The following is a 24,697-nucleotide window of genomic DNA, read 5'->3' on the forward strand; positions in this document are numbered from 1 at the left end:
GAGAAGCAGAGTCACTTTTACCAGGCCACCCGCTGGGGTGTGGCTGAGTCTGTCTGTTGACATCAGGGTTTGAGATAAGGGGCAGCAGTGTGGCTGTGTGAGGGGTCTCCCCCGCCCCCCCGGCTCCTGCTCCTCATCCCTCAGCTGCGGACCACCTCTTCCTTGGCTTCTTGTTGAGTCCAGGTGCCGTGTGGCTGGAGGACCAAGTCTGGGGGGAGCAGAAGCCCCAGATGGGTTTGAGTTGAGAAGGGAATCTCTGCTGGTACCTTGGCAGGGCTGGGATTGGTGACCCTCTGCCCCCCTGGGGGCTGGGCACCGGGCAGGATTTGGGCAGCTTGGGGGGCTGGAGGCTCTTTAGCCCTGCCCCTCTGAGGGTCCTGGGGGCTGGGCCAGGCCTAGGAGACCCTCGCTTCAGGGGCCACTCTGTCAGGACCAGTGGGGCCCAGGGTGGGGGCCTCTGTGCTTTGCGCTTGTGGTTTGGAGGGGATGCCGTTTGGGATCCATTCTGTCCCCTGAAGGGGGCTTCCCACTAGTGGTAGAGGATCCGCCTGTCAATAAAGGAGACACAAGAGATGTGGGTTCGATCCCTGGGTCGGGAAGATCTCCTGGAGGAAGGCATGGCAACCCACTCCAGTATTTTTGCCTGGAGAATCCCATGGACAGAGGAGCCTGGTGGGCCACAGTCTGCGGGGTCGCAGAGTTGGCCGTGACCGAGCGCTCACGCTCACTCACTGACTCCTGGGAGACTGAGGTCCCGCTCCCTGACCTTCTCCTTCTTGTCATGAGGCTACGTGGCCCAGAGAAGGGCATCTGGGCGGGGATCAGAGAGACCCGTGTTCTCCCGCAGCATCTGCGGCTTTGTACAGAGGGCAGAGGCAGGTGCATCTGGTGGGTATGAGTTTGGGCTCTGGAGCCAGATTGCCTGGACCACTTTTGAGCTCTGTGGCCTTGCACACATGGCTTCACTTCCTGGTGCCTCAGTTTCCTCATCTGTAAAATGGGCATACTTAGTAGCATCTACCTCATAAGGCTCTTGTGAGGATTAAATGACTTGATAGTGCCTGTCACATCCCAACACTTCATATTGTTAACTATTACGATTATGAGGCCTGGACAAGTCACCTTACCTCTCCGAGCCTCAGTGTCTCCATCGGCAGAATGGGGATGAGGAGGCTAGGGGCTCCTATGCGGTGCTCTGCTGGGTGTTACTGTTGCAGAAGCTTCTCTGCTCTTTTTTGAGCTCTCTCTCTCCTCTGAGAGGCATACCCTAGCCCTGTGGATGGGTGGGAGGAATGCTCTGTGTGTGTGTGTGCGTGTGTGTGTGTGTGTTGGGGGAGCCCCAGTGGCCTGCCCACTGGTTCACATCAAGTTGAATGTCAGGGGGACTTCCCTGGTGGTCCACTGGTGAAGACTCTGTGTTCCTCCTGGGGGTTCAGTCTCTATCCGGAGAGCTGAGATCCCTCATGCTGAGCAGGGCAGTCCAAAAAAAAAAAAGCAGTTGAATGTCAGGCTGCGAGGTGGCTGGCGGCTGGCGTTAGGCCAGGAGTCCGTCCCCTTGAGCTGTGTGTGGTCACTAATCCCGCTCGGCGTGGGGGACCGGGTCTCACTGCCTGCCTCGCTGGTGCCTGCAGCCCCCCCCGGGCGGCCCTGACAAGCACACGGCCCCACAGGGAGGGCCAGGTGGTGGGCCACGCTCCGTCCGCTGTGGCACCAGCCTTGCGTGTACCTGTGCTTGGTTCCCCGGGCCCTTGTTGCTCTTCCTTCCTCCCTCCCTGGGGCTTGCTCGGGGCTGTGCTCCCCTCAGCAGGGCTTGGCAGGAAGCACAGGTTCTGGGTTCCAGCACCCCCGCCACACCTGGCTGTGTGACCTTGGGCACGCCGCTTCACTCGTCTGAGCTTCGGGCTTCTCGTGCGCAGAGGCATCGGCTTCTGTATGTTCCCATGCTGAGGTGCTGGGGACCCATGTTCTGCCTTTTTTTTTTTTAAATTGTTACACCTGGAGCCTGTTTATGCTTGCCAGTCCTCATTTAATCCAAGAGGGGGTCATTCCTTCCCATTTCACAGAAGAGAGCACTGAGGCCTGGAGAGGCAACTTGCTCAAGGCTGCAGGGCCTTGGTTTGAACCCAGAATGGGGTGTGTGCCAACTTCTGCCTCCTGGGCTCCTCTTGGCCGCCTGCCCCTCGCCGGCCCGAGTGTGCTCGGTGTAGAGTGAGTAGTGATGTGGGCCTGGCGGGGCGATGGCCTTGAGCTGCAGACCCGCAGGGCCGTGCGTTTACCTGCAAGGCGGCACGGGCACTCGACATAAACACAGAGACCCAAAGTGCACATTAGGTTTCCAAAATAGCCTTGGCGGTCGCTGCTTTTCCTCCAGGCTATAAACACATCCTTGGGTGGGGCTCCCCTGGCCTCCCGGGTCACAGACCCCTGGGGCCTCCCGCTCCTTGGTCGGGGTGCCCAGATCCCCTCCTGGATCCTGGACTCGGACAAGAGATGGAGTCCCCGAGGCCGAGAGCTGCTGACCCTAGGGGGTTGGGTGGGGGTCTGCTCTGCCAGGCCCGGGCAGAGAGGCCGAGTGCTAGGCATGGAGAGCTGTGAGCACTAACCTGCTGGCCATCTGCCCCGGGCGAGGTGGGCCCGGCGTCCCGGCGAGGGAGCAGGACCGCTGGGGGAGATCAGAAGAGCTGGTGGGGACTGCGCAGTTGCGTGGGGAACCTGAGGCTGGGGGCGGGGGGCGGGCAGGGCGCTCACGTCCAGGGCCCCACTGAGTAGGTGCTGCACCGACTCCAGAGTGAGCCTCTTAGGGAAGGCCCTGGAGGTGACCTTTGCAGGGGCCCTTTACCCAGCGAACATGTATCTGGTGCCTACTGTGTGCCAGGCTCTGTGCTGCACTCTGGGGTTGCAGCTGGGAGCCAGAGTCTCGTCTTACAAGGGCTGAGTTAAGTAGGGGAAACCAACAGGTGGAGACAGCCTCAGTAGCGAGTGACCAGGGTCTCTGGAACACAGACGAGGGGCACTTGATCCTGACCAAGGAGCCAAGGAAGGCTTCCTGGAGGAGGGGGTATACAAGCTGAGTCCTGAAGTTGGCAGTGACGAAGTGGGCGTGTAGAGGGAGGCTTCCGGGCAGAGTACACGGGCACGGGCAAAGGCTTCGAGGTATGATGCGGCATGGCACGCCTGGCGCTGGAGGCGCTGGAGGCGCCAGGGGCATGTCTTCCCCACCCTAGCACGTGGCCACTTGCTCCGGGGCTCATCACACACAAGGCTGGCATGTCTGCCCTTTCGGAAGAGAGGTGATGGGGCCTGTTTCTCATACAAGCCTGATCGCCCAGCCCTGGCTCCTTGGCGAAGGCAGAGTACCACCCCAGTGAGGGTGAGGAAAGACAGTATCTACGATGGGGTCTTTCTCCATCCAATGGAGAGGCAACCTTAGGACTATTTGACTAATCGGGAAACTGAGGCACAAAACAGTCTTGCTGCTGAGCTGGGGTGAGGACCTAGCTTTTTCCTTGGCTCCATGGGCAGCTGCTGAGCCATGAGAGAACAGCCTTGTCACACCCAGCACTTTTGAGGGGCAGAGAAGTCTCTTCTACACTGGAAGCCTTGACCCAGCCACCCACTCCATGGATAACCGGACAAATATGCAAATCTGCGTGTACCAAGATGCAGGGCCCAGGAGATACCCGGTTACCCACTGTATCACCTCTGGGAAGGGTGCTTGCTGTGTGTTGTTAAGTAGGAAAAGCACACAGTTCTTGGCTTGCGTTTGTTCTTTGTTGGCTTACCTGTTTGGTTTTTTTTTTTTCCTGTTTCTTGTGTAATCATTGTAAAATACTTGGGCAGTTTAAAACAAAGGGAAAATGAGCGGGTATTTTTGTCTTAATGACCTTGATTTTCTTGACTAGTTGATGCATTAGATGATTGAAAATTTTAAAGATACAGAAGAAATTCAGACTCATGCTAGAACAGAGATGAACCTTGAGGCCATTATGCTCAGTGCAATAAGCCAGTCTCAATAAGACAAATACCGTGTGATTCCACTGACGTGAAGGACCTGGGGCAGTCCGATTCCTGGAGGCAGGAAGTAGAGTGGTGGTTGCCAGGGGCCGGGGGAGGGGGACCAGGGAGTTATAGTTTTAATGGGGGCAGAGTTTCACTTTTGCAAGATGAAGAGTTCTGGGGAGGGGAGGGGGTGATGGCTGCACAGCAGTGGGAATGTGTTTAAAGCCACTCAGCTGTTCACTGAGCAGTGGTTAGGATGGGGGCTTCCCTGGTGGCTCAGCGGTAAAGAATCTGCCTGCCAATACAGGAGGCGCGGGTTCGATCCCGAGTCCGGGAAGACCCCACCTGCCTCAAAGCAGGTAAGCCCGTGCTCCACAACAAGAGAAGCCGCCGCAGTGAGCAGGCTGGGCACCGCATCTGGAGGGTCGTCCCCACTCTCTGCAGTTAGAGAAAAGCCCACGGCGCGGCAGAGGCCCAGAGCAGCCGAAAGAAAGAAAATTAACAAATGGTCAGGATGGTAAACTTTCTGAGTAGTTTACTCTGATTAAAGAAAAGGGGACAGAAGGGGACAGGGACAGGTCTCCCCCACCCCGTCCCCATCTGCAAGCCTCTGTCTCTGGAGACCACCGGGGTTTCCAATGTGCTGGTGGCGCTGTGCCTTCCTCACTCCCGCCCTGGGTACCAGTGGGCACTCACGGGCAGAGCGAAGGTGCCTCTCCAGGAGCCCGGGGTGCGCACCCTCTTCTGTCCCCAGTCTCGGGGCATGAGGCAGCGGTGTCCTGATCTTCTGGCCCTTGATGGGTTGGGGGGACTGAGGACCCACGACTGGGGGCGGGGCTGAGGTCCCGCCTGAGGGGAGCCCCAAGACTCATTGCTCCTCTTGTGGGGGAGGAGAGTCCTTTTAAATCAGTTCTGTGCTCCTAAGTGGGCCCTTGGGAAATGTTTGTTGAATCTGTTGTGGGGAAAAGGAGATGGAATCTAAGCCAACAGTCAGAGGGGTTGGGCTGCAGACGCTGAGGCTGCTGCGCTGGGCTTCACAGCAGCACCCGCGCCCGCTCACCAGGGCGTCCTAGGAGCCTGTCGCGTGCCAGCCCCAGGGTGTGGCACTGGCTTGGGCTCGAGGGCAGTGAGACGTCCTTTTGAGATGAGGCAAGCCCCCAAAGGCTCATTTGAGGGTCCCGCGTGTCACCAGGTGTTGGAGAGGGGAGTCTGGTTTGGTGCCTGGGGGTCCTGCCTGGTGCCCGGGGCCCTGGCCACCCCCACCCCGCAGACCTGCCACCCCGGGCTGAGCCGGCCGATCTTCACGGCAGCAGAGACAGCGTAGAGCCCACGTTCCGCAGCTCATCAGTGCCCATCCGTTGGGCTGACAGCTCGTTTACTGGGAGCCGAGCTCTGGGCTGAGCGCGTGGCGGATGCTGACTCATTTAATATACCAGCTCCTCAAGGCGGGTGCTCCCGCTAGCCCCTGCCCTAAGACGGGAACCAGGTGCACGGCAGGTTCGGGGCTTTGCTCCAGCTGGCTCTGGGGGCGGGCTGGACAGCAGGCTGTGGGCATGTCCGTCTTGGCCGGTGGAGGTGGAACCCTAGGGCCTTTTTCCACCCGGGGGCCCAGGAAGTGAGTCAACAGGCTAAGCGGCCGGTTTCCAAGTCAGTGGCTGTGACCCAGGGTTGCACACCAGTGCTGACCCTGGCAGGGTCATTTGGGGGTGTTTCCTGAGCAGTGTGCTGGGGGAGACACGGTAGAGCGTGGGGTTTATAGAACCACTGCCAGGCTGCTCAGACGTGGGAGTCAGGTGGACCTGGGCCTGGCCTGGAGCAAGGAGGTTCCCCTGGGCCTCAGTTTACTCACCTGTAAAGTGGGAAGGGTGACGCCTGCCTCACAGAGCTAGGGTGAGATAAAGTGACTAGCCTAGCTCGAAATGAGCATTTCACAGTGAGAGCAAGTCCTCCGTTTGTCCAGGAGAGCAGAGTCTGATGAGAGAGGCAGAGAAGTGAACACTTACAATGCCCCAGACGTTGTGAGGAAGGCACGTGCCAGGGCTGGAGACGCTTAGATGGGTGTAGTAGCTCCTGGGGAAGTCCTGAGGGCTTCCTGGAGGAGGTGATGAGGTGCTGCAAGCCTGGAAGAGGCTGGAAGCGGTGTCCCAGAAACTAGACGGTGGCCTGCGCTCTGGGAAGCAGGTTCCTCCTCCCCAGGAGATGCTTGCTGAGCCGCTTCTCGTAGTGGCCTGCTTGGCCGGGGAGAGGGGGTCAGTGCCATGTGGGTGTGGTTTGTAGACAGAGGCGCTGGAAGGAGGGCACTGCCTCCCAACCCTCAGCTCTGGGTGACGGGCATCCACAGAGCTGCTGGGTCTCCAAAGGGGCTTTCAGTAAATGGCACCAAAGCGGGAGTGACGCTGGCCACCTGGGTAGATATGGACGCTGGGTAACTGGAATGGAAGGCCGGTGTAAACAGCTGGAGCCTGGGATGGACGTGGGGGCACATGAGCAGGGGCATCTGAACCTGGGAGAATGACCTTCAGTGCCTGCCGGGTGACCCCACAAGACCAGGGGACCCCTCCTGCCTTAGCCTTGCCTGCTGACGTGGTGGTCCTTGTCAGGACAGACCTCTAAGCCTGAGCAGTGCCCCTTCCTTCCCGGGGCCCGTCGAGGGGCGAGGGGGGCAGAAGCAGGTTGCTGGCTGGGTTTTGCCGGCCGTGGAAGCTGCGGAGTCAGCATCTGGCTCTCTTCCCTCGGCCGACCCCTGCCCCCGCCAAGTGCCCCCGTCCCAGCCAGGTGGCAGCGGCGTCTAGCTCATTCTCGCCATCGCGTCCATGTGATGATTATAGCAGCACAGAGGCTGTGGGGTCAGCCAGTCCTGGGTTCAGGTCTGGCCCTGTCACTTGAAGTGTGGCCTGGGGCCACGCTCCCAGTCTTTCTGACCATTGGCAGCTGGGAGGTCACGAGGGTGAAGCCACTGACTGTACCTGTCGTCACGGGCCCATTGACTAGTTGCAAACAGCCCTGCGAGGTGGGTGGTCTTAGCAAAGCTCAGAGAGGGCTGGCAGTCTGTGCCAGGTCACACAGGGGCAAGGTGTGTATACAGCTGGGGTTTGACCCCAGGACCTCTGACTGCAGAACCCCTACCCGCCTCTCCACCACACACACGGGTTTGAACCCAAAGGCTGATGTCCCAGCTGGCTTCGACTGTCTTTGGTTCATCAGATGGCTTTCCTGATGGCATGGGGTGTCTGTCCAGGCACTGTGGAAGTTGTTTCTTGGCCTGACTGGGGGAGCCCTTTGAACTTATCCAGTCTGACACCATTGCATTAAGAATGGGGAAGTGAGGCTAGAGGAGGAGAAGAGACTTGCCAGAGATCACACAGTAAGTCTGGGCAGAGGCAGGGCCGATACACTGGGACTTTCCTGGGGATCCAGTGGCTAAGACTCCACGCTCCCAGTGCAGGGGCCCGGGTTCGATCCCTGGTCAGGGAACTAGATCTCCCATGCTGCAGCTCAGAGTTCACGTGCTGCAGCTAAAGATCACGCATGCTGCAACTAAGACCTGGCGCGACCTAATGATTTGTTTCTTTTTTCAAAGAGAGAGAAAGGACCTGGTGCCAGGTAGCTTGCACTGACGCTGGCTGCCTCGTTGCCCGAGGGGCTGTGGGCCTGGGGGCTGCAGTCTAGTGACAGACTTGCCAGTTTCTTCCTCCCCCCCTCTCAAGGCCTGGTGACTACCCGTGGAGCGCCCCGGAGGCCTGCCAGCTGCCCGGTAAAGGGTAGCTGTTGTCACCGGAACAGGCAGGGAGAGTGGGAATGCCTCCACGTAGCTCAGCCCTGCCGTCCGTTGGCCAGGCTTGCTTTCACCGCCTGGCTGGGAAAATTCACCTGCCAGCCCCTCTCAGTTGCTTCTAGATCCACAGAGGGTCGGGGCAGGGTGAAGACGTGTCCCTGCTTGGGGGGTCTGGGCCCCGCACACCCGCCTGTCGCTGCCTCTCCCAGACAGGGCCAGGCTGGGCCGCGCCAGTGCTGAGAATGGCCCTCGTCCAGCAGGGCACATGTGTGCCTTCGCTCGAGTGCTTTTAACATCCGTGAAGCCTGCAAGGTAGGACTGCTGCCGCCTTTTCACAGAGGGGAAACCGAGGCTTCCAGCCGGGGACCAGTGGGCGCTCTGGGGACGCTGCAGGGGCAGGCGGCCTGCTCGGTTTGCTGCCCTGCTCAGAGCAGGCTCACGTCGCCTTTGATTCTGTTGGGCCTGAGCAGCTCATGGCACGCGCTCCAGAACCGATCGTGGAATGAATGAGTGGACAAAGGCCGAACCAAGCACAGGAAGAGAAACAAATATCGTGCATTAGCGCCTATATGTGGACTCTAGAAGCATGGTATAAATGCTCTTATTTGCAAAGCGGAAATAGACCCACATAGGACAAATATATGGATACCAAAGGGGAGGAGGGCGTGGGAGGAACTGGAGCCTGGGGTTCACGCTTAAGCAGGGTCGAGGTGTGCGTGCGCTGCGTGCTCAGTCGTGTCCGGCTCTTCTGTGACCCCGTGGACTGTGACCCTCCAGGCTCCTCTGCCCATGGGATTTCTCCAGGCAGGAATGCTGGAGTGGGTTGCCACTTCCTCCTCCAGGGGATCTTCCCCACCCAGGGACTGAACCTGGGTCTCCCGGGTTCTTTATCCCCGAGCCCAGGGAAGCCCGTACCCTGCTGGTGCTGTGAATGAGACAGATAACTAATGAGAAGGTGCTGAGCAGCGCAGGGAGCTCTGCTTAACGCACTGTGGTGACCTGAATGGGAAGGAGGCCCGAGGGGGCACCTGTGTGTGCAGACAGCTGGTCTCTCTGCCGTGCAGGAGGCACCAACATGACACTGTGAAGCAGCTCTTCTCCAATAAAAATCAACTAGAAACGTGTGCTGCCACCCAGTCCTGGCTTGCTGGTCACGGGTGCTGAGGGCAGGGGCCAGTGGCTCGATGCCATCACCCCGGGTGACTCTCGGTGGCGGTGGTGATGTCCCTGAGGCTGTCTCTTTCTGGCTCTGAGGAAGGGCCACATTCAGGGTGTGCGGGTCTTATCTAGAGGGACTCAGAGATCGTATTATGGACCAGAGGCCCCAGCAGAGGAAGGGCTTGCTGGGTTCATGCAGTGAATTAGCGACAGAGCTGGATTTGAGCTTGGGTCTCCTGCCCCTTCTAGCCCAGAACCCTCTCCTCCACAGGGTGCTACCTAGCGGACCTGAGACCCCCGCCCACCCTGAGTAGCCTTACACAGACCGCCCTGTTGGGAAGCCCTGGAGGCAGCTGCTGTTTCAATTGCGCGCCCACGAGCGCACGTGCGCGTGTGTGGATGTGTGTGTCTGTGTGTGCACACGGGTGTGTGCGGTGCCCGCTTGCTGGGAAGAGGCGCACACTTGATAACGTGGCTGCTCCACCCAGCCTATCACCAGCTCCCAGCCTGTGCTCCGGCCTGCCTGGGCCATTACCACCCGCCTGTAATGGAATCGGCTGCCCTGGTTAAGTGTTCACATTAAATTAATACCTCCTCCGCAGAGACAATCAGTTGGCATTTAATTTGTGTTTCCCTCTGAGCAGCAGAGTGCAGCTGGGCAGCTGGGCCTCTGATGGGCACTTCTGGGAGGCGTCCCTTTTCCCCGGATCAGGGGCTGGGTGCGGACTGGAGCGCCGAAGTCCACGGGGAAGGAGATGGTGAGCGTGGGGGAGGCAGGGCTGGGAGGTACCCATGCCAGCAGGGCTCAGGGGGCCGGGGGCCTGTCCACTCACAGGCTGGGGGCCCGGCCTCTCCGGTGACTGGAGAGAGAAGGTGCAGTGTACCGAGCAGGGAGTCAGGGGCCGCGGAGGCCCACGTGCGTCCACGCTGGGCTGCCCACCCCGCTGCCGCCGCGCTCTTGCTCATCTGTGTTTCTTTCTCTGCCTCCGCCGTGAACTGTTTGTGGTCTTGGACAAGGAGGGTGGCGTGGAAGGGGGCAGTTGACCCGGTTGTGAATTTCTAGCTCTCTAGGGGGCTCAGTAGAAGTCAGCGGGTAGGGGCCTGCTGAGCGCCCGCTCTGATCTGTAGCCCGCTGGTTTCCGTGAGATTGCATTTGAGGAAGGGTTGCCCTGGTCTGCCTGGTCCTCCAGCTCAGACGTTAGTCTAGACAAGGAGCTGGCACTTGGGGCCCCAGCTCTGCCATGAGGCTGGGGCAAGGCACGCCCACGTGGGTAGGGCAGGGGCACCTCTCTGCGTCCGTGGGCGGGTGGGCAGTGCAGAGGCGGGCAGGTGGGCAGCATGGCTCCAGCAGGCCCCCGGCTGGAGTCACATGACATGGGGTGAGCTCCTCGGGCCCCGGGTGCAAACTGCCCTCCGCCCACCTGCCCGCCGCTGGAGGCAGGGCCCACGCTTGGCCCCAGATGAAGTTTTCCACCCATGGCTCCGGCCCAGCCTCACCTGAGCTTGCTTCCCATCACCTGAGTGAGCTGGCTTGGGCGTGCCGGTGGCTCGCCCTCCCCAGCAAGGTGTGGACCATTCCTGCGGCGCCTCCCAGCCCCCCGGAGGCCTGGCTGCTGGAGCCAGCTGTGGGATCCTGCAGTTGGAGTTGAGCCTTGGCGCGTCTGCGGTGTACTCTGTGTGCCAGGGGAGGGGCTGGGCATTTGCAGCCACACCACTGGACCCCGTGTGTTCTCACAGCCTCAGAGGGGCTGCGCTTCCCGCCCAGAGAGGGTGGCTGACTTGCCCAGAGTCACACAGCCAGCCAGCACCAGGGACAGCATGCTAACCCGGTCTCCCGCCGCCCCCCTCCCTGGGGTCCCCAGGACTTTCTCCCCAGAGGCCCCCCCGGGCTGCCCCCAGGACTGCAATGGTTTTGCGGGGGCTGCACCCGCTTTCCTCTGGAGCTGGAGCCCGGAGCCTCTTTCTGTGACCCACAGGAAGTGAAGCAGCTGTGAGTCAGTCCCTCTGCCAGTGACTTCAGCCCGGCCTTCCGCCCCTCCGAAGCCAGGCTTTGTGGCCCCTTTCCTGCGGGTCTGTCACCCCGAGCCTGTGGGGGCAGGGAGACCCTGGCCCTGTCGTTGGCTGGGGGTGGGGGTGGGGGGCTGGCCCCTCAGTGCCTCCCCTCCCCCCAGCAGCCTGCCCAGACTTCCCGCCCATCACGTGGTCCAGTGGTGGCTCCGCAGGAATGCAGGCGACCACATCTGGCTGGGGCTGGGGGGCTGGGGGGCGGCCGTCTCCACTCCTTCTGCTAAGACGGTGGCTGAGCCTGTGTGGACGCCGGGGAGGCATCTCTTCCCACCGCCCGCAGCCCTGACCTCCCTGCTCTCCTGCCCCGGCCTGGAGCTGCGGAGAGCAGGACAGATACGCTTTCTCCTTCTCCCAGCCCTCTCCCGGCCCACTTCCGGTCTGGCCAGCTCGCCCCACAGTGCAGGGCCTCTCCCGGGGGAGGGTCTGGAGCCAAGTGGACGGTCGGAGCTGAATGGCGAGGCCCCCAGGGTGGGGCTCAGACTGAGGACGCCGTCTGAGCAGCCCCGGCTGGGGAGGGCGCTTGCCACCTGGGTCATCCGTCCATTTGTCACGCGAGTGTATGTTCCTCGGTTCTTTGTCCGTCACAACAAAGATTTGGACACTTGCGTGGCACATTCATTCAGCAAATCTGTTCAACAACTGTCAGACTCCTTTCAAGTGAGGCTGGGGTCAGTGCAGGGAGCATAGAAGCAGTCGTCGTGAGCTGCTGGGGAGGGGCCAGACCCCCGCTTTAGACCCGACCCCTGCAGCGCCACTCTGTACCCCCGTCCCCACCTAGAACTGGCGTCTCCCCCGCTCTGGGCCCGGACAAGCGGGCGCAGGGTGCCTGAGCCCTCTGGAGGCGGGTGCTGGAGGAGCTGGTCCTACTGTCTGCACGCACGTCTTCACCTGTGGGCTCCCCAGTCTGAGCCCGGAGTGTAGGGGCAGAATGGCTCTTCTTGAGCGTCCCCGGGGGGTGCTGGGCTCACACTCCGTCTCCTTTAAAGATGGAGAGACTGAGGCCCCAAGCGGTGGAAGCAGATGCTGGGGTTCAGACTCAAGCCCTTCGGCCGGGGCAGGGGAGGGTGCCCGCCCCGCTGTCCACGCCCTGGGCAACCCTGCACCTCACTTTGCTTTGCTTTGTACTCAGAGGTGTGGTCTAGGTGGATTCTGGGCCCTTTCAGCCTTTGTTTCTGGAAATTCTCTGAGTCTCTTGTTTCTGTAGAATAGCACCTCCCCCTCCCCCAGCCCCCGCAGCCCGCTGTGCGATTCTGGGGGAGGGGCCTCGTGCTTCTGGACTGTAGCACCTTCATCAGTCCCGTGGAGATGCTCTAACCCAGCCTAGAGGTTCCTGTGAAGCTGAAGGCAGGCTCTGCGGGTGGCGCCGGGCACCCTGTCCGCGCCCCGTCCGCGGGGGCCACCCGGTCACATCAGCATCGGCACCGCCGTCACCCACCCTGCCTGCTTCCTGAGCATCCACAGCCGAGACCGCTGTGAGAGCCGTGGCTGGAGGGCGTCCGCAGGTGCGGAGAGAGTGGGAGGATGCTGGGGCCAGAGAGGGTCCCCGTGGGCTGCTGGGAGCGAGAGCCAGACTTGGGCCTGAGCACGCCTGGGCGTGGAGGAGACGGAGGGTGGTCTGCCGCTGTCCCTGGCGTTATGGGCTGGCTCCGTGGATGAGACGCCGCTGCCAAGCGGCCCCGGGGACGACGGCGTCCTGTGGCCTGCCAGGTCAAGCCTGGGCTCAAGGAGGGAAAACCAGGGGAGTGGCTGCCTTGGTTTGGAGGAGAGATGACATGTGAGACAGGCCTGGGAGAATGGATGGATTTCAGGAGGCTGAAGTGGCGGGAGGGAAAAGGGAGTCAGGTTGCCTCTGATTCTGTCTCCTCTGTCTGTAAAGTGGGGGCCACCCTTAGGGCAGGATTAAGTGATAGTTCATCTTTTATGTGTATGTGAAGGCCCGGCATGGTGTTCACCACCCTGAAAGTGACCAATAAATGTCCTTCTCTCCTCTCCCTTCAAGAGAAGATAGAGTTTGGAAGTTTTATGAGCTGGTGGGTCAGGGAAGGCAGAGGTGGATCCAAGTGATCCGGGCTGTCCTGGCCTTGGCTAGCGTTGCCCGGGTGCGCTGGGCCTTTATTTTCCCACCTGTGAAACGGGGAGGCGGTCTCTCTGCGGCTTCACGCCCACTGTGTGCTCAGCAGCCCCCGGCCCACTGTAGGCGTGTCCCCTCTTGGTGGCAGCTGGCTTCTCCCTGGCTTCCTGCGGGCCTGTCTTTGCTTATGTTGGTCCCGACGCCTGAAACTCCCCTCCTGCTGAAACCAAGCTCCTGTGAGCAGATCCAGGGCAGGGGAGGGGACAGGCCTGGGAAGCAGGTGTTGGAATGTCCTAAAGCCCACAACTTGGGTGACCAGTTTCTGGCTCAGCTTCGCGCTCCTTCCCCCTCGGCTGAGTTGCCGTGAATGCAGGGCATCTGGGGCTCCTCAAGAAACATCACTCATCCATCCTCTCACCCCAGTCAGCCAGAGCAGCTGAAGGGCAAAGCGTTTCTGCACTGTCAACATGGAAGCGGGCACAGCCAAGCTTTCCCGCCGAGGGCCGGGAGGGGAGGTCAGCGCGGGCAGCGGCTCAGTCTGTCAAGCCAACTGCTGTCAACGCACAGGGGTCCTTCCTGGGTCTCCTGGGGCAGGTGCACCTGCCGTGCGCCCATCCAGCTCTGGAAATGAAAGGCTGATGACATCACTTGTGCAAGCTCACCTGGGGTGCCGCTTAGCGAAGTGAGGGGGCCCCCAAAGCACCTTCCGCTGGGAAGCGCGTAAGAAATGAGCCCCACCCCAGACCTGCTGAACTGACTCTGCACGTGAGCGCGGTCCCTGGGTGACGCCCACGCTCGTCCCATTTGAAAACTGGAGGCTTGAGAGCGTGAGCTTGACTTGAGTCCCATCCCTGCTGACTGGTTGTGTGTGGCCTTAGACAGGTCACACCTCTCTGAAACTCTGGTCTGTCATCTGCAAAATGGGTTTGGGGAAAATGTCTTTACAGGAGAGGGTTAAGAGGTCAGATGCAAGCCAATGAGATGTGTCCAAGGCACTGAGCCCAGTGCAGGGGACTCGAGTGGTGCTCGCCAATCAGTGGCCGCTGCTACTGCGACTCCTGTGTCTGAGGATCCAAAGATGTGGCTTGTGTCCTTGCTCTGCATTGACCTGACCTGCTCTCCTTTGCTGGGCCTCACTTTTCCTGTCTGTTCAATGGGTCTGTTGACCCGCTGCCCCACCTTCCTCACGAGAAGTTTGCTTCCAGGAAAAGGAAAAGTGAGATGGGGCTAGCCTCATCCCAGAGGCTCCTCTGAGAAGCTGGTGTGTGTGTGTGGGTGAGATGCCCCCAGGTGCCCACATCCCATCCCTCGCTGCCCCCCTTATCTTGCTGTTGCTGCAGGAACACAGTCGTGAGGCCGACCCTGGGGGCCAGGCTGCTGTCAGTGCCCTCCCTTGGCCCCGCTCTGCTCATCAGCTTTGGAAGCCAGTCCCCTGCCCCCCTCGGGGCAGCGTGGCCAGGAGAGATGATTCAGCTCGGGCCCTGTATTCTGGGCCTCAGCCTCGCTCAAGGGCAGCCCCGGACACCCTGTGTGCTGGGCAAGCTGGGGGCAGCCTTGAGCTTCTCCCCACCTGGGGTTCCTGTTCCCCAGCTGTTCCTTGGACTCACGGCCCCACCCACAACATGCTGGGTGACCTTGGGCAGGTTCCTTTCACACACAGGCCTCGGTGTCTCCGTTTGTACCACGGGAGTGTTCCATGAGACGATCCTGCCCAGGTCAGACTCTTAGACTCTCTCCCTGCCCCTCCTTGGGTCCCTCTGTATCTCTCATCCACACCAGGACGCCCACCCAGCCCCGCTGCCCACGGGGTTCTGAACTCTGCCGCCCACTGCTGATCGAGGCCTGGCCGCCGCCGCCGGGGGCTGGTGTAGACCAAAAGGAGGGGGAGCATGTGTGTCCTCTGGGAGCCCTGCCCGGGGCGTCTGTGTCTCGTGTGGGAAAGGGGAGGAATTTTCCTCTGTGTGTGCAAACAGTATCCGTTTTCTCTTGTTTCCAAAAGCCGGTGACGTAACCCCGCTCTTCAGCCATCCCTCCCCTCTGGCCTATTTTTAGCTGGCCCCGACAGCATCCTCAAGGCTTCTGCCTGCTCTGAGGCCATGTAGGGAGGCAGTCCCGGGGTGAAGAAAGAGAGAAGCCCCTGGTCTGTCTGTCCCGTGGCTGGAGAAGGGCCCGCTCCTCTGGGGCAGCAGGGCCATCTGGGTTGGGGAGGGGGTCAGGGCTCCCTGGGGTCCACGGTCCACGGGGAGCCCAGCAGGGTCTCCAGCACCCGATCTGGAGCCGCAGCCTGAGTCCTGGCCCCGCCTGCCCTCACCCTCACTTAGGCAAGAAATGTGCTGTGTCCAGCTCTGCAGCCCCACGGACAGTAGCCCACCAGGCTCTTCTGTCCGTGGGGATTCTCCAGGCACGAATACTGGAGTGGGTTGCCAAGCCCTCCTCCAGGGGATCTTTCCCACCCGGGTATCGAACCCAGGTCTCCCGCTTTGCAGGCCGATTCTTTACCATCTGAGCCGGCAGTGAAGCCCAGGCATTAAATAAGTGAGGCTTATATCTTTTTTTGTTTTAATGTTAAAAACAGACCTGGGTTTGAAGTACAGCCTCATCCCCTAACTAGCTGTGTGTCTTTGGGCAAGATATGTGACCTCTCTGAGCCTCAGTTTCCTCATCTGTAAGAAAGGGATGATAACAGCTATGTGGGAGGCGTCTTTGTTGGTTAGGGTAGGTGGCAGGACAGGTTGACTCTGAGATTGCAATGGTTGGCACAAAAAAAGTTTGTTTCTTGTGGGTGCAAAGGAGAGCCTGAACATGGTGTTGGCTGTAGCCCAGCTCGTGAGAACAGCCTCAGAACCGCGTCTCACAGGAGCGGAAGGGGCGGCAGCATTCGTCCAGCACCTTACACCATGTGCGCACAGGGGCGGGGCGGTGGCCCGTCCTGCCACGCCTCCCGGCGGGGCTGTGCTGTGCCTGGAGTCTGGCATCATGCATCCTCCCACTGCCCCCTGCCTGGGAGCTCCGGGACACAGGCGGGGCTGGAGTCCCTGCTGCACCTTCCTCAGCCAGCGCGGGGGCGGTCCAGGGTGGATGCTGGCACTGTGCCTGGGGGTGGGCTGCCCCGGGGAGGCCACCCTCTGACCGCCTGTCCCTCTTGGCTGTTGCAGGTGGGAGGAGGAGCTCGCCAAGCGCGTGAACCTGCAGACCATGGTGGACACGCTGCAAGAGGTAAGAGGTCCCAACCGGGAGAGGCTGGGAGCGAGCCACGCGGTCGAAGGGCGAGGCTGGGGGCTGGTTCCCAGCACAGCCTCTGGGCTGTGTCAGCTCAGCCTCTCCTTTGTGGGGCCGGGGGCCTCTCCTACCTCCCCTGCTTCGGGGCTGGGAAGGCATCCCCGGCACGCAGTTGCAGAAAAGCCTGGGCACAGGAGCCCCGTTGCTGTCTCAGCCACGCAGGACTGGACTCGGGGCCGAGTGCCTCGGAGAGGGCGGGGGGGCTCGTTGCCGGGGGGGCTCCCAGCCCCAGGGGCACTCTGTGGCAGGTGTGAGGACGGCCTCTGGCTTTTCTGGCTTGGTGGCTCTGTGCTCTGGGTCCTGCTTCACACGGGCTGGCGGTGCACCCTGGGGAGCAGACGTGACCTTCTCAGCTCTGTTCTCCTCTCAGCCAAATGGGCCCAAGCGTGGCAACCCCGTGTGAAGCCGTGGATGGCTCTTTTTAACACTGAAAAAAGTCGCCTTCTGATAATTAGAGCATTGTTCATCTACATAAATAAATAACCAAAGAAGAAAGAAAGAAAAGAAGCATCGATCTTCTAAGGAAGTTAGAGAGGGATTAAAACAATGTCAAGGAGACATTAAAAGACACCAACGTCAAGGAACGGTTAAAATAATACGTAGAAGGAAGAGGATGAAGGTTCCCTGCCCCCCAGCCCTGCTTTCTTTTGTGAGAAAAGGTCTTTTTACTTTACAAACATAACATGTTCACGGGCCAACACTTGGAAAGTTCAGAGAAGCACAGAGAAGAAAACGAAACTTAGCCTCCGGTTCTCCTGCCCCCCTGTTGCTGAGTCGGTGTGTGACCTTCTGGGCGTTTCTGGGTTCGTGTGCAGCCGCTGGGTGTGCACGCTCAGTGAGGCTGGCACGCGTGATGCTGCCGTTCTGGAGGCCGGAGATGGTCACATGTTGGCACTTTGACATACGTTGGCCTGCTATTTTGACCCACTGGAATCACTTTTATATCCACTTTTTCTCTCAATGTCGGCCACGAATTTTTCCATCCAACGAACAGTTCTCGGGAAAAGAATTGTTTTAGGCCGAGGGGTGAAGTGAGGGCTGAGCGGGGAGCCAGGCTGGGTCAAGGTCTTGGCTCCCTTCCCCTGGGGCACAGAGGCACCTGGCATGGTTGGATATCAGGCGTCCATCTGGGGCTCTAAACCCAGGTGTCCGGCCTCTCCGCCTCACACTGGGGAGCCCACCCAGCACCCCCTGATCCCCTCCCTGGTCTCCGTCCCTCGTAGGCAGCGCAGGAGGCGGAAGCCATCCAGGAGGAGATGAACGAGAAGATTGAGCGTCTCAAGGCCGAGCTGGTGGTGTTTAAGGGGCTCATGAGTGACGTAAGTGCCTCCGGCCGCCACCCCCAGGTGTCATGAACCCCCCCCCCCCCCCCACCCATCATGCAGAACGCTTCATTCACTCCGAGGCTCCAGAGCTCGGCTTCTAGTTAGAGTCCTGGCTGGCTGCGTTTGACCTGTGAGGATGACGGATGCATCAGAGATCAGGCCCCCCTCCCCGCCCCTCCCCTGCTTCCCGTGGTCTGAGTAGAGATGCATTAATCAGCTGCTTAACCCATCCGCCCGCCCCGGGCTCCTCTGACGGCCTGTGTGCATTCGCTCCGACTCTGCCAGCTCACCAGCGTGGGGGCGGGGGGCGAGGGCGGCCGAGGGCCTCCGTGTCTGGCGCAGGGGGTGCCGATGGCAGGCTGAAGGGGCCCCCAGGTCTGGTCTGCGCCGGGCCGAGAGGCTACCCAGGCCAGCGGCCTTCCTGAGGTTGCTCTGTTGAGTCGGGACTGGGCGGTGTGCGCATCCTTGGGACAGTCGGAGCCCCTCTGAGTCACTGTGGGCGGGGGCCGCTGTTGGCAGAGCAGCAAGGGCCTCCTTCCTGCTGGGGACCTGGTTTCCTGCCACCTTCGGGCCACGGGCAGTATGTAAAGACTGCAGGAGGGAGACGGAGCCCAGGACAGGTGCCTCCGCCGGCCGTGGCTTCTGGCCCTGGGCAGTGTGAGGCTGGGATGGCTGGAAGAGGGCAGAAGGCTCCCCTTAACGGGGTCTGGGGGACCCCCACCCGTCCAAGGTAGCCCCCACCGTCAGCCTGGGAGGAATCTTTGTTGGGGAGAGGTGGGGCAGACCCGCCGCGGGAGCAGGGCAGCCTTTCAGCGCCGGGACGCGTCTTTCTTTTTCCCTTGTTCGGACAAAACCAACACTGACGCCGTGTCTGCTGAGAGGATGCCTTCCGGCCCTTAGGGAGACCGGCAAACACAGTCTTCCTCCGTCCCCACGGCACCTACTTCCCCCGGCCCCTTGCCCCGAGCCCGAGCCACTGGCCTGACCCTTCATGCCCAGCAAAGGCTGCAGGGTCCCCCTCGGACTGCGGGGACCTCCTGCCCAGCACCTGGGGGGTCTCCCCACCCCTCCTCCCAGCCGGAGCCTGGGGGTGCCTGCCCCACCCCTCGCTTGGCCCCCCAGCTCACGTAACCCCCTGCTATCCCCCCTGCAGCCCATGACAGACCTGGACACAAAGATCCAAGAAAAGGCCATGAAAGTCGACATGGATATCTGCCGCCGGATCGACATCACGGCCAAGCTGTGCGATGTCGCGCAGCAGCGGAACTCGGAAGACGTGTCCAAGATCTTCCAGGTGACGAGGGCCGCCCCGCTCACCAGCCGGCGCTGCCCGCCACCCACCCCGGCCACCCTGCCCCGGGCCCCTCACACCCCGCCCATGTCCCTCCCTGGCTCCCCAACCCACCAAAGGGCAGCCTTTGCCCAGCGCTCCGGCCTCCCAGGAAAGTGTAGAATCAGGGACTGCATAGACTCACAGGCACGTGCGACTCCGTCATCGAGGCTGACTGCTTCATCCTACGTCCGAGGACACCACTCACCGGGGGGTGGGGGGGCGACGTGCCGGGCTCCTGGAAGAGCGTGGCAGAAGAACTGGGACGAGGACTCGGGTCTCCGGACCTTCCAGGGCTCAGTCTGCCTGTCCGCCTTGGGCCCCTTGCCCTGCCTCCTGCCTCTCCTGGGAGCAGGAGTTGGGGACCAGGGCTGTGGTCGGGGAGCCCTGGCCAGACTGTGGGAGCCTAGGCAAGCCGGCCTGAGCCCTAGCCCTCGAGCCTCAGAATTCAGAAGGGGAACTGTTGGCCTGCTGACTCTTCTTTCATTCCCACATTGAGACTCATTCAGTCCCCCACTTCCCTACGCCCAGCGAGCAAACGTGTGTGTCCAGAGTGAAGGCGATGGGTTAGCACTGGCGCGTGTCCTCCAGGGAGGGCTTGGGGGCTGTCCAGCTGCCCAAAGGGCATCTGCCATTCTCCAAAGGCTGCTTCTTGAGTTTGGGGTTGTGGTTTGGCTTTTGCTCGAGCCCAGAGCAAAACAGCGTGCCGTTGGCTTTGAGTGTGTGGCTCTGGCTGTAGTGGGGTGAGGCCTGGGCTCCCCTGGGTGCCTTCCGGCTGCCCCTCTGTGGGGAAGCAAGGGCCCATTCAGCCTGCGTCTGGTTTGTCGTGTCTTGTCTGCTTGGAGTGGAGGAAGCTCACTGAACCGGGGCTGCCTACCTGTCGCCTTTGCATGGGAGCAGGAGGGTTCTGGGAAGCATGGAGCCATCTGACCTGCGTAAGGGCTTCTGTGTCTCTCCGGGGAGCTCTGAGACATCAGGCCGGCCGAATCTCCAGGCCTCCCAGGGCAGGGAAGGGGCCAGGCCGTCTGTTCCTCTGCCCCGCATGCCTCCCCACCTCACGCTTCCTGCTAGCGCCACCTGCTTCTTAGAGGACCTGCACCCTTCCTGGCAGTGGCCGCCCCAGCCACACTCCATCCATCCCTCGGGACGCCGCCTCCCTTCCCAGTCTGCCCCGCCCCCCATTCCCGCAGGGCTGCCCAGTGATGTTGGTCTTTCTCCTTCTGGGTCAGGTGGTCCCCAAAAAGAAAGAGCGTAAGGTGGCTTCCGACGACGACATCTCCGAGCAGGATGGGGAGGTGAACCGGTTCTCAGACGACGAGGTCGGCTCCATGAACATCACGGATGAGATGAAGCGCGTGTTTAACCAGCTGTGAGTATCCTGGCTGCCCTCGCGCCCGGGGCCCCTGTCTCCCCAGATTGCCAGGGCAAGGGGCGCAAACCGGTGCCCTGGGCTGGCTGACAAGTAGCCTCCAGATGCTTTGTGGGCCAGCGTGATGTTCTGCGAGAATCTGGATTCATTTTCAACATTTAGTATTTGGGGAGTTTCACATTTTCAGAAAAGGCCAGACTGGTAATAGCGCTCATTTCTGTTTGGTTGCCAAGTTGCATCCGACTCCTTGCGACCCCATAGACTGTAGCCCACCAGGCTCCTCTGTGGGATTTTTCGGGCGAGAATAACTGCAGTGGGTTGTCATTGCCCTCTCCAGGGGATCTTTCCGACCCAGGGGTTGAACCCACGTCTCCTGCTTGGCAGGCAGATTTTTTACTGCTGAGCCACTGGGGAAGCCAAATAGTGGTCATATTTGTGGACAGTTGCTTTTTTTTTCTTAAGTTACGATATAACTGACATGGTAAGTTTATTTCAGTTTCAGCTCTGCAACATTGTGGCTCAGTGTTTGTGTATATTGTGAAATGCTCACCACAATAAGCCTAACATTCATCACCATACAAAGTCAAAAAAATTTTTCTTTTCCCTTGGGTTAAGTGGCGGCCTGGGTTAGTGGCAGAGTCCGGGCTCTCGTGTGGTCAGTGGTGGGCTGGAGCCGGTTTGTGCCAGCTCGTGAAAGCTGATGTCTGCCCACTGCAGGCTCAGCAGTGGCACGCTAATAGCTTAAATTTTGCCATGATGGGACACTAGCTACCCGCCTGGGCTTCCCGGGTGGCTCGCAAACCCGCCCGCCGACGCAAGAGACGCAAGTTCGATCCCTGGGTCGGGAAGATCCGCTGGAGAAGGAAATGGCAGCCCACTCTAGTATTCTTGCCTGGAAAATCCCGTGGACAGAGGAGCTGGACAGGCTGCAGTCCATGGGGCCGCGAAGAGCCGGATATGACTTAGTGACTAAAGAACAATAAGTAGCAGCACTTGGGCAGCCCACTCTGGTCTCTGCAGACAGCTGGTTTGCTGGGCACTAGCTGGGCCTGCTCTGGTCTCTGCAGACAGCTGGTTTGCTGGGCACCAGCCGGGCATGCTCTGGTCTCTGCAGACAGCTGGTTTGCTGGGCACCGGCTGGGCGCGGCTGTCTGGGGCAGGGACCCACTGTGGCCCTGGCTATTCCATGCCACACTTGCAGTCCTGACCCACCTCTGGCTCACGTCCACGTGGCATCCTGCGCGGGGTGGGGAGGGGAGCGGCTGCAGGCATAGGCTGATTCAGCTCAGGGCCTTGCTCAGAAGGCAGGCTGGGGCTGCGTCTCTGAGTCTACTTCCCCCTGCCCCACGGGCCTGCCCTTGCCAGCCCTCTCCCCAGAGTCCCCTGCCGTTGGTCCCCTGAGCCCTGACCCAGGGCTCCATCTTCCCTCCCACTTCCTTCTCCCCCCACCCCCTGGTCTCTGAGCCTCACGGCCGAGCGTGCTTTCTGGCCTGATGTCCCTCCCCGGGAGTCCTGGGTGTCCCAACAGCAGGGCTGGATTTTAGCGCTTGACTCCAATGGGCCGTCACCACCCACACGGCGCCCCTCCAGGAGGGCCTCTCCTGGAGGTGCCCCTACCATCATACTTGTTTCAGAAGCCAGGGGCTCGGGCCTCTCCAGACCCTTCCTGCCAAGCTTGGGGCTGGCCCAGGTAGTAGAGTCCCACGCTCACTCCGCCCAGCCCTTCATCACAGATGAGGAAGCAGCTCAGAGAGGGCAGGCGGGTCAGGACAGAGGTCTGACCCCAGGATCTTGGTCCAGGGCCATCTGTGTCCTCAGAGAGATTTCCCTCTTTCTGTCTCTCCTGCCACGCCATACCCACCCTTGACTCGGCAGGGAGATAGGAGTCGGACCCGGGCGGGATGGTTTGCATGACACTCCCTTGAAACAAAACTGAGATGGCGCTGTGCTTGCGGAGAGCAGGGGTTGGTGTTTTGAGGGTAACAAGGAGACTCCTAGGCTCTTGATCCATCTTTCAACACCCGCCCACCCCCACCCCTTCTCATGGGCTTCCCAGGTGGCGTGAGTGGTCAAGAACCTGCCGAGACGTAAGAGACGCGGGTTCGATCCCTGGGTCAGGAAGCTCCCCTGGAGGAGGGCATGGCAACCCACTCCAGTGTTCTTGCCTGGAGAGTCCCATGGACAGAGGAGTCAGACACGACTGAAGCTGCTTAGCGCCAAACACGCGCCCCTCTCTTCTCACGTTCTCATCTTTCGCTGAGGAGAGAGAACCCTTGGGCAGGTCTAGGTTTTCTGAAGGTTGCTGTGGGCATTCTTGAGTGTCCAGCTGGGTTTAGGCCCCAGAGACCCTGGCTGGGCTCATTCAGTTGAAGTAAAGGGCTTCTTTGAAGAAATTGTTTCCCAGGTTCTCACCAGGTCACCAGGAGTCCACAGCCTGCCCAGAAAGCGGGCGGGCCGGGTCCGGGGGCGAGTGGACTGCTCCTGGCTCCAAGTGTGCTCTTTGCCATGCTGTAAGAACGGGCACCTGAGTGTTGACAGGTCTGAACTGGGCTTAGTATTAAACCCATCAATTAGATTGATCTGGTTGTCAAGCTGCCTAAGTTAAAGCAAAACGAAACTCTCTGATCACGCCTCCATCCTGGCAGTTCTTACCAAAGCCATCAGGCCACAGCCTGGGCGGGGCCCTGGCCCCCTCCCACCGACCTCTCCCTGGTTCCGGGCTGAGACCCAAGGCAGAAGGTGCCATGGGCCAGTTCCTCTGAAGTCTTTGAATAACTGCACCCGAGTCAGGGCTGTTTTGTTTTGATCAAAATCAATTGCTTGGGCTTCAGATCCAGTAGTTCCCTGGTGGCTCAGACGGTAACACGTCTGTCTACGATGCGGGAGACCTGGGTTCGATCCCTGGGTTGGGAAGATCCCTTGGAGAAGGAAATGGCAATCCACTCCAGTACTCTTGCCTGGGAAACCCCATGGACAGAGGAGCCTGGTAGGCTACAGTCCATGGGGTCACGAAGAGTCAGACACGACTGAGCGACTTCACGTTCATGTTCAGATCCGGAGAAGGGGAGGAATCTGCTCCTTTCTCTGCTCCATGGCCACGCCTCTTCCTCGGTCCCGCCCCCCACCTCTGGGGGGCCGGGCCCCCTCTTCTGAGTCCTTCCTCTTGTCCAGCTTCCTGTCCTTTCTCCTTCTCCATTACTCAGCCAGGGTTGCCTTCTGGTCCCAGCCGCCGGGAAGGAAGTGAAATCAGCAGTCCAGTATGCGATGCGGTGATGGGTCGACCTTTGACCCGGGAGCCTGCCTGGAGCTGTCTGGCCAAGGGGTGGGCAGTGCCTCCCAGGGCAGCCGGGTCCCAGCTCTGGTCGCCGGACGCCGGGAGCCACCTACAGGCTCCTGCAGGAACTGCTTTTTGGTGGGGAGCCGGGCTCCAGGGGTGCTGTGGACAGCGCTTTTCCTGAGGTTCTTGGGCCCTGCCCAGTGGCCCCAGCAGGCTGGGAGTGGTGCACTATAGGATCCAGAGAGCAGTTGAAGGAGTGAGCGTGGGCAGCGGGGAGAGCCCTGGGATGGGAATCAGGACTTGGGACTCACGTCTGCCTCTCCAGCTGATTCACCGGGTCAAGCGACTTACTCCTGTAGACCTCAGCCTTCCCATCTGAATAATGGGTGTATTGGGCTGAATTATTTTTTTTTAATAGTCCCCTGCAGTTGGGGTAACCAGTACATCTGCAGAACTCCCTCGGTCCCAGATACACCTGCACGGTCCATCACCCTATTGCCAGTTCTAGTGAACAGGGAAGCCCAGAAATCACTGAGCATTTCCATTCAAATCCGATTTCCAGCATGTATTATTCTAGAAGTTTCCACCTAATCCCTCTGAGCCTCAATTTCCTTACCTGTGAAATGGGACTAACAATCATATTGACCTCTTAGGACTGTTGTGAGGATGGAATGAATCACACTTTAATATATGCCTAGTCATCGGTCCTGTGAGTGTGCTTTGATGGAGAGGAAAAAGCCATAGAGAACAGAAAGATCTGGCTTTCAGCCCTAGTTTATTCCTTCTGAGCTGCAGTTTCCTCATCTGTAAAATGGGAGCAATATACCCACCTTTCTAAGTTGCAGAGAAGATTATATGAATCATCTCAGGTATAGTAGGGGCTCGAGAAATGAGTTGTTAAATGAATGGAAACCATTCACAAGACGCTATCTTTAGTCTTCATTAATGAGAGACTGGCATTGTTAGGAATATCCGTAATACATATGTACATTCTGCATTGGAAGAGCTGCGCTCCGTGGAGAAGGCGCGCGTGCCCTCTGGCTACAG

The 24,697-nt window shown here is 60.1% G+C and overlaps 1 protein-coding gene across 2 annotated transcripts in view; it reads left to right on the forward strand.

Annotated features, from left to right (window-relative positions):
* The window catches only part of IFFO2 (intermediate filament family orphan 2), a 46,572-nt gene that overhangs the window by 18,660 nt on the left and 3,215 nt on the right, over nucleotides 1-24,697 (forward strand). Inside the window, exons 2-5 of one of the 2 annotated variants that reach the window (XM_069575127.1) lie at nucleotides 16,226-16,286; nucleotides 17,573-17,668; nucleotides 18,828-18,968; nucleotides 20,234-20,373. In XM_069575127.1, coding sequence (XP_069431228.1) covers nucleotides 16,226-16,286; nucleotides 17,573-17,668; nucleotides 18,828-18,968; nucleotides 20,234-20,373 — 438 coding nt within the window. The remainder of the gene's footprint in view (nucleotides 1-16,225; nucleotides 16,287-17,572; nucleotides 17,669-18,827; nucleotides 18,969-20,233; nucleotides 20,374-24,697) is intronic. The other variant, XM_069575126.1, reaches the window with a different exon arrangement.

Source organism: Ovis canadensis, chromosome 2 (assembly GCF_042477335.2).
Source record: "Ovis canadensis isolate MfBH-ARS-UI-01 breed Bighorn chromosome 2, ARS-UI_OviCan_v2, whole genome shotgun sequence".
In the NCBI taxonomy this organism is placed as follows: Eukaryota; Metazoa; Chordata; class Mammalia; order Artiodactyla; family Bovidae; genus Ovis; species Ovis canadensis.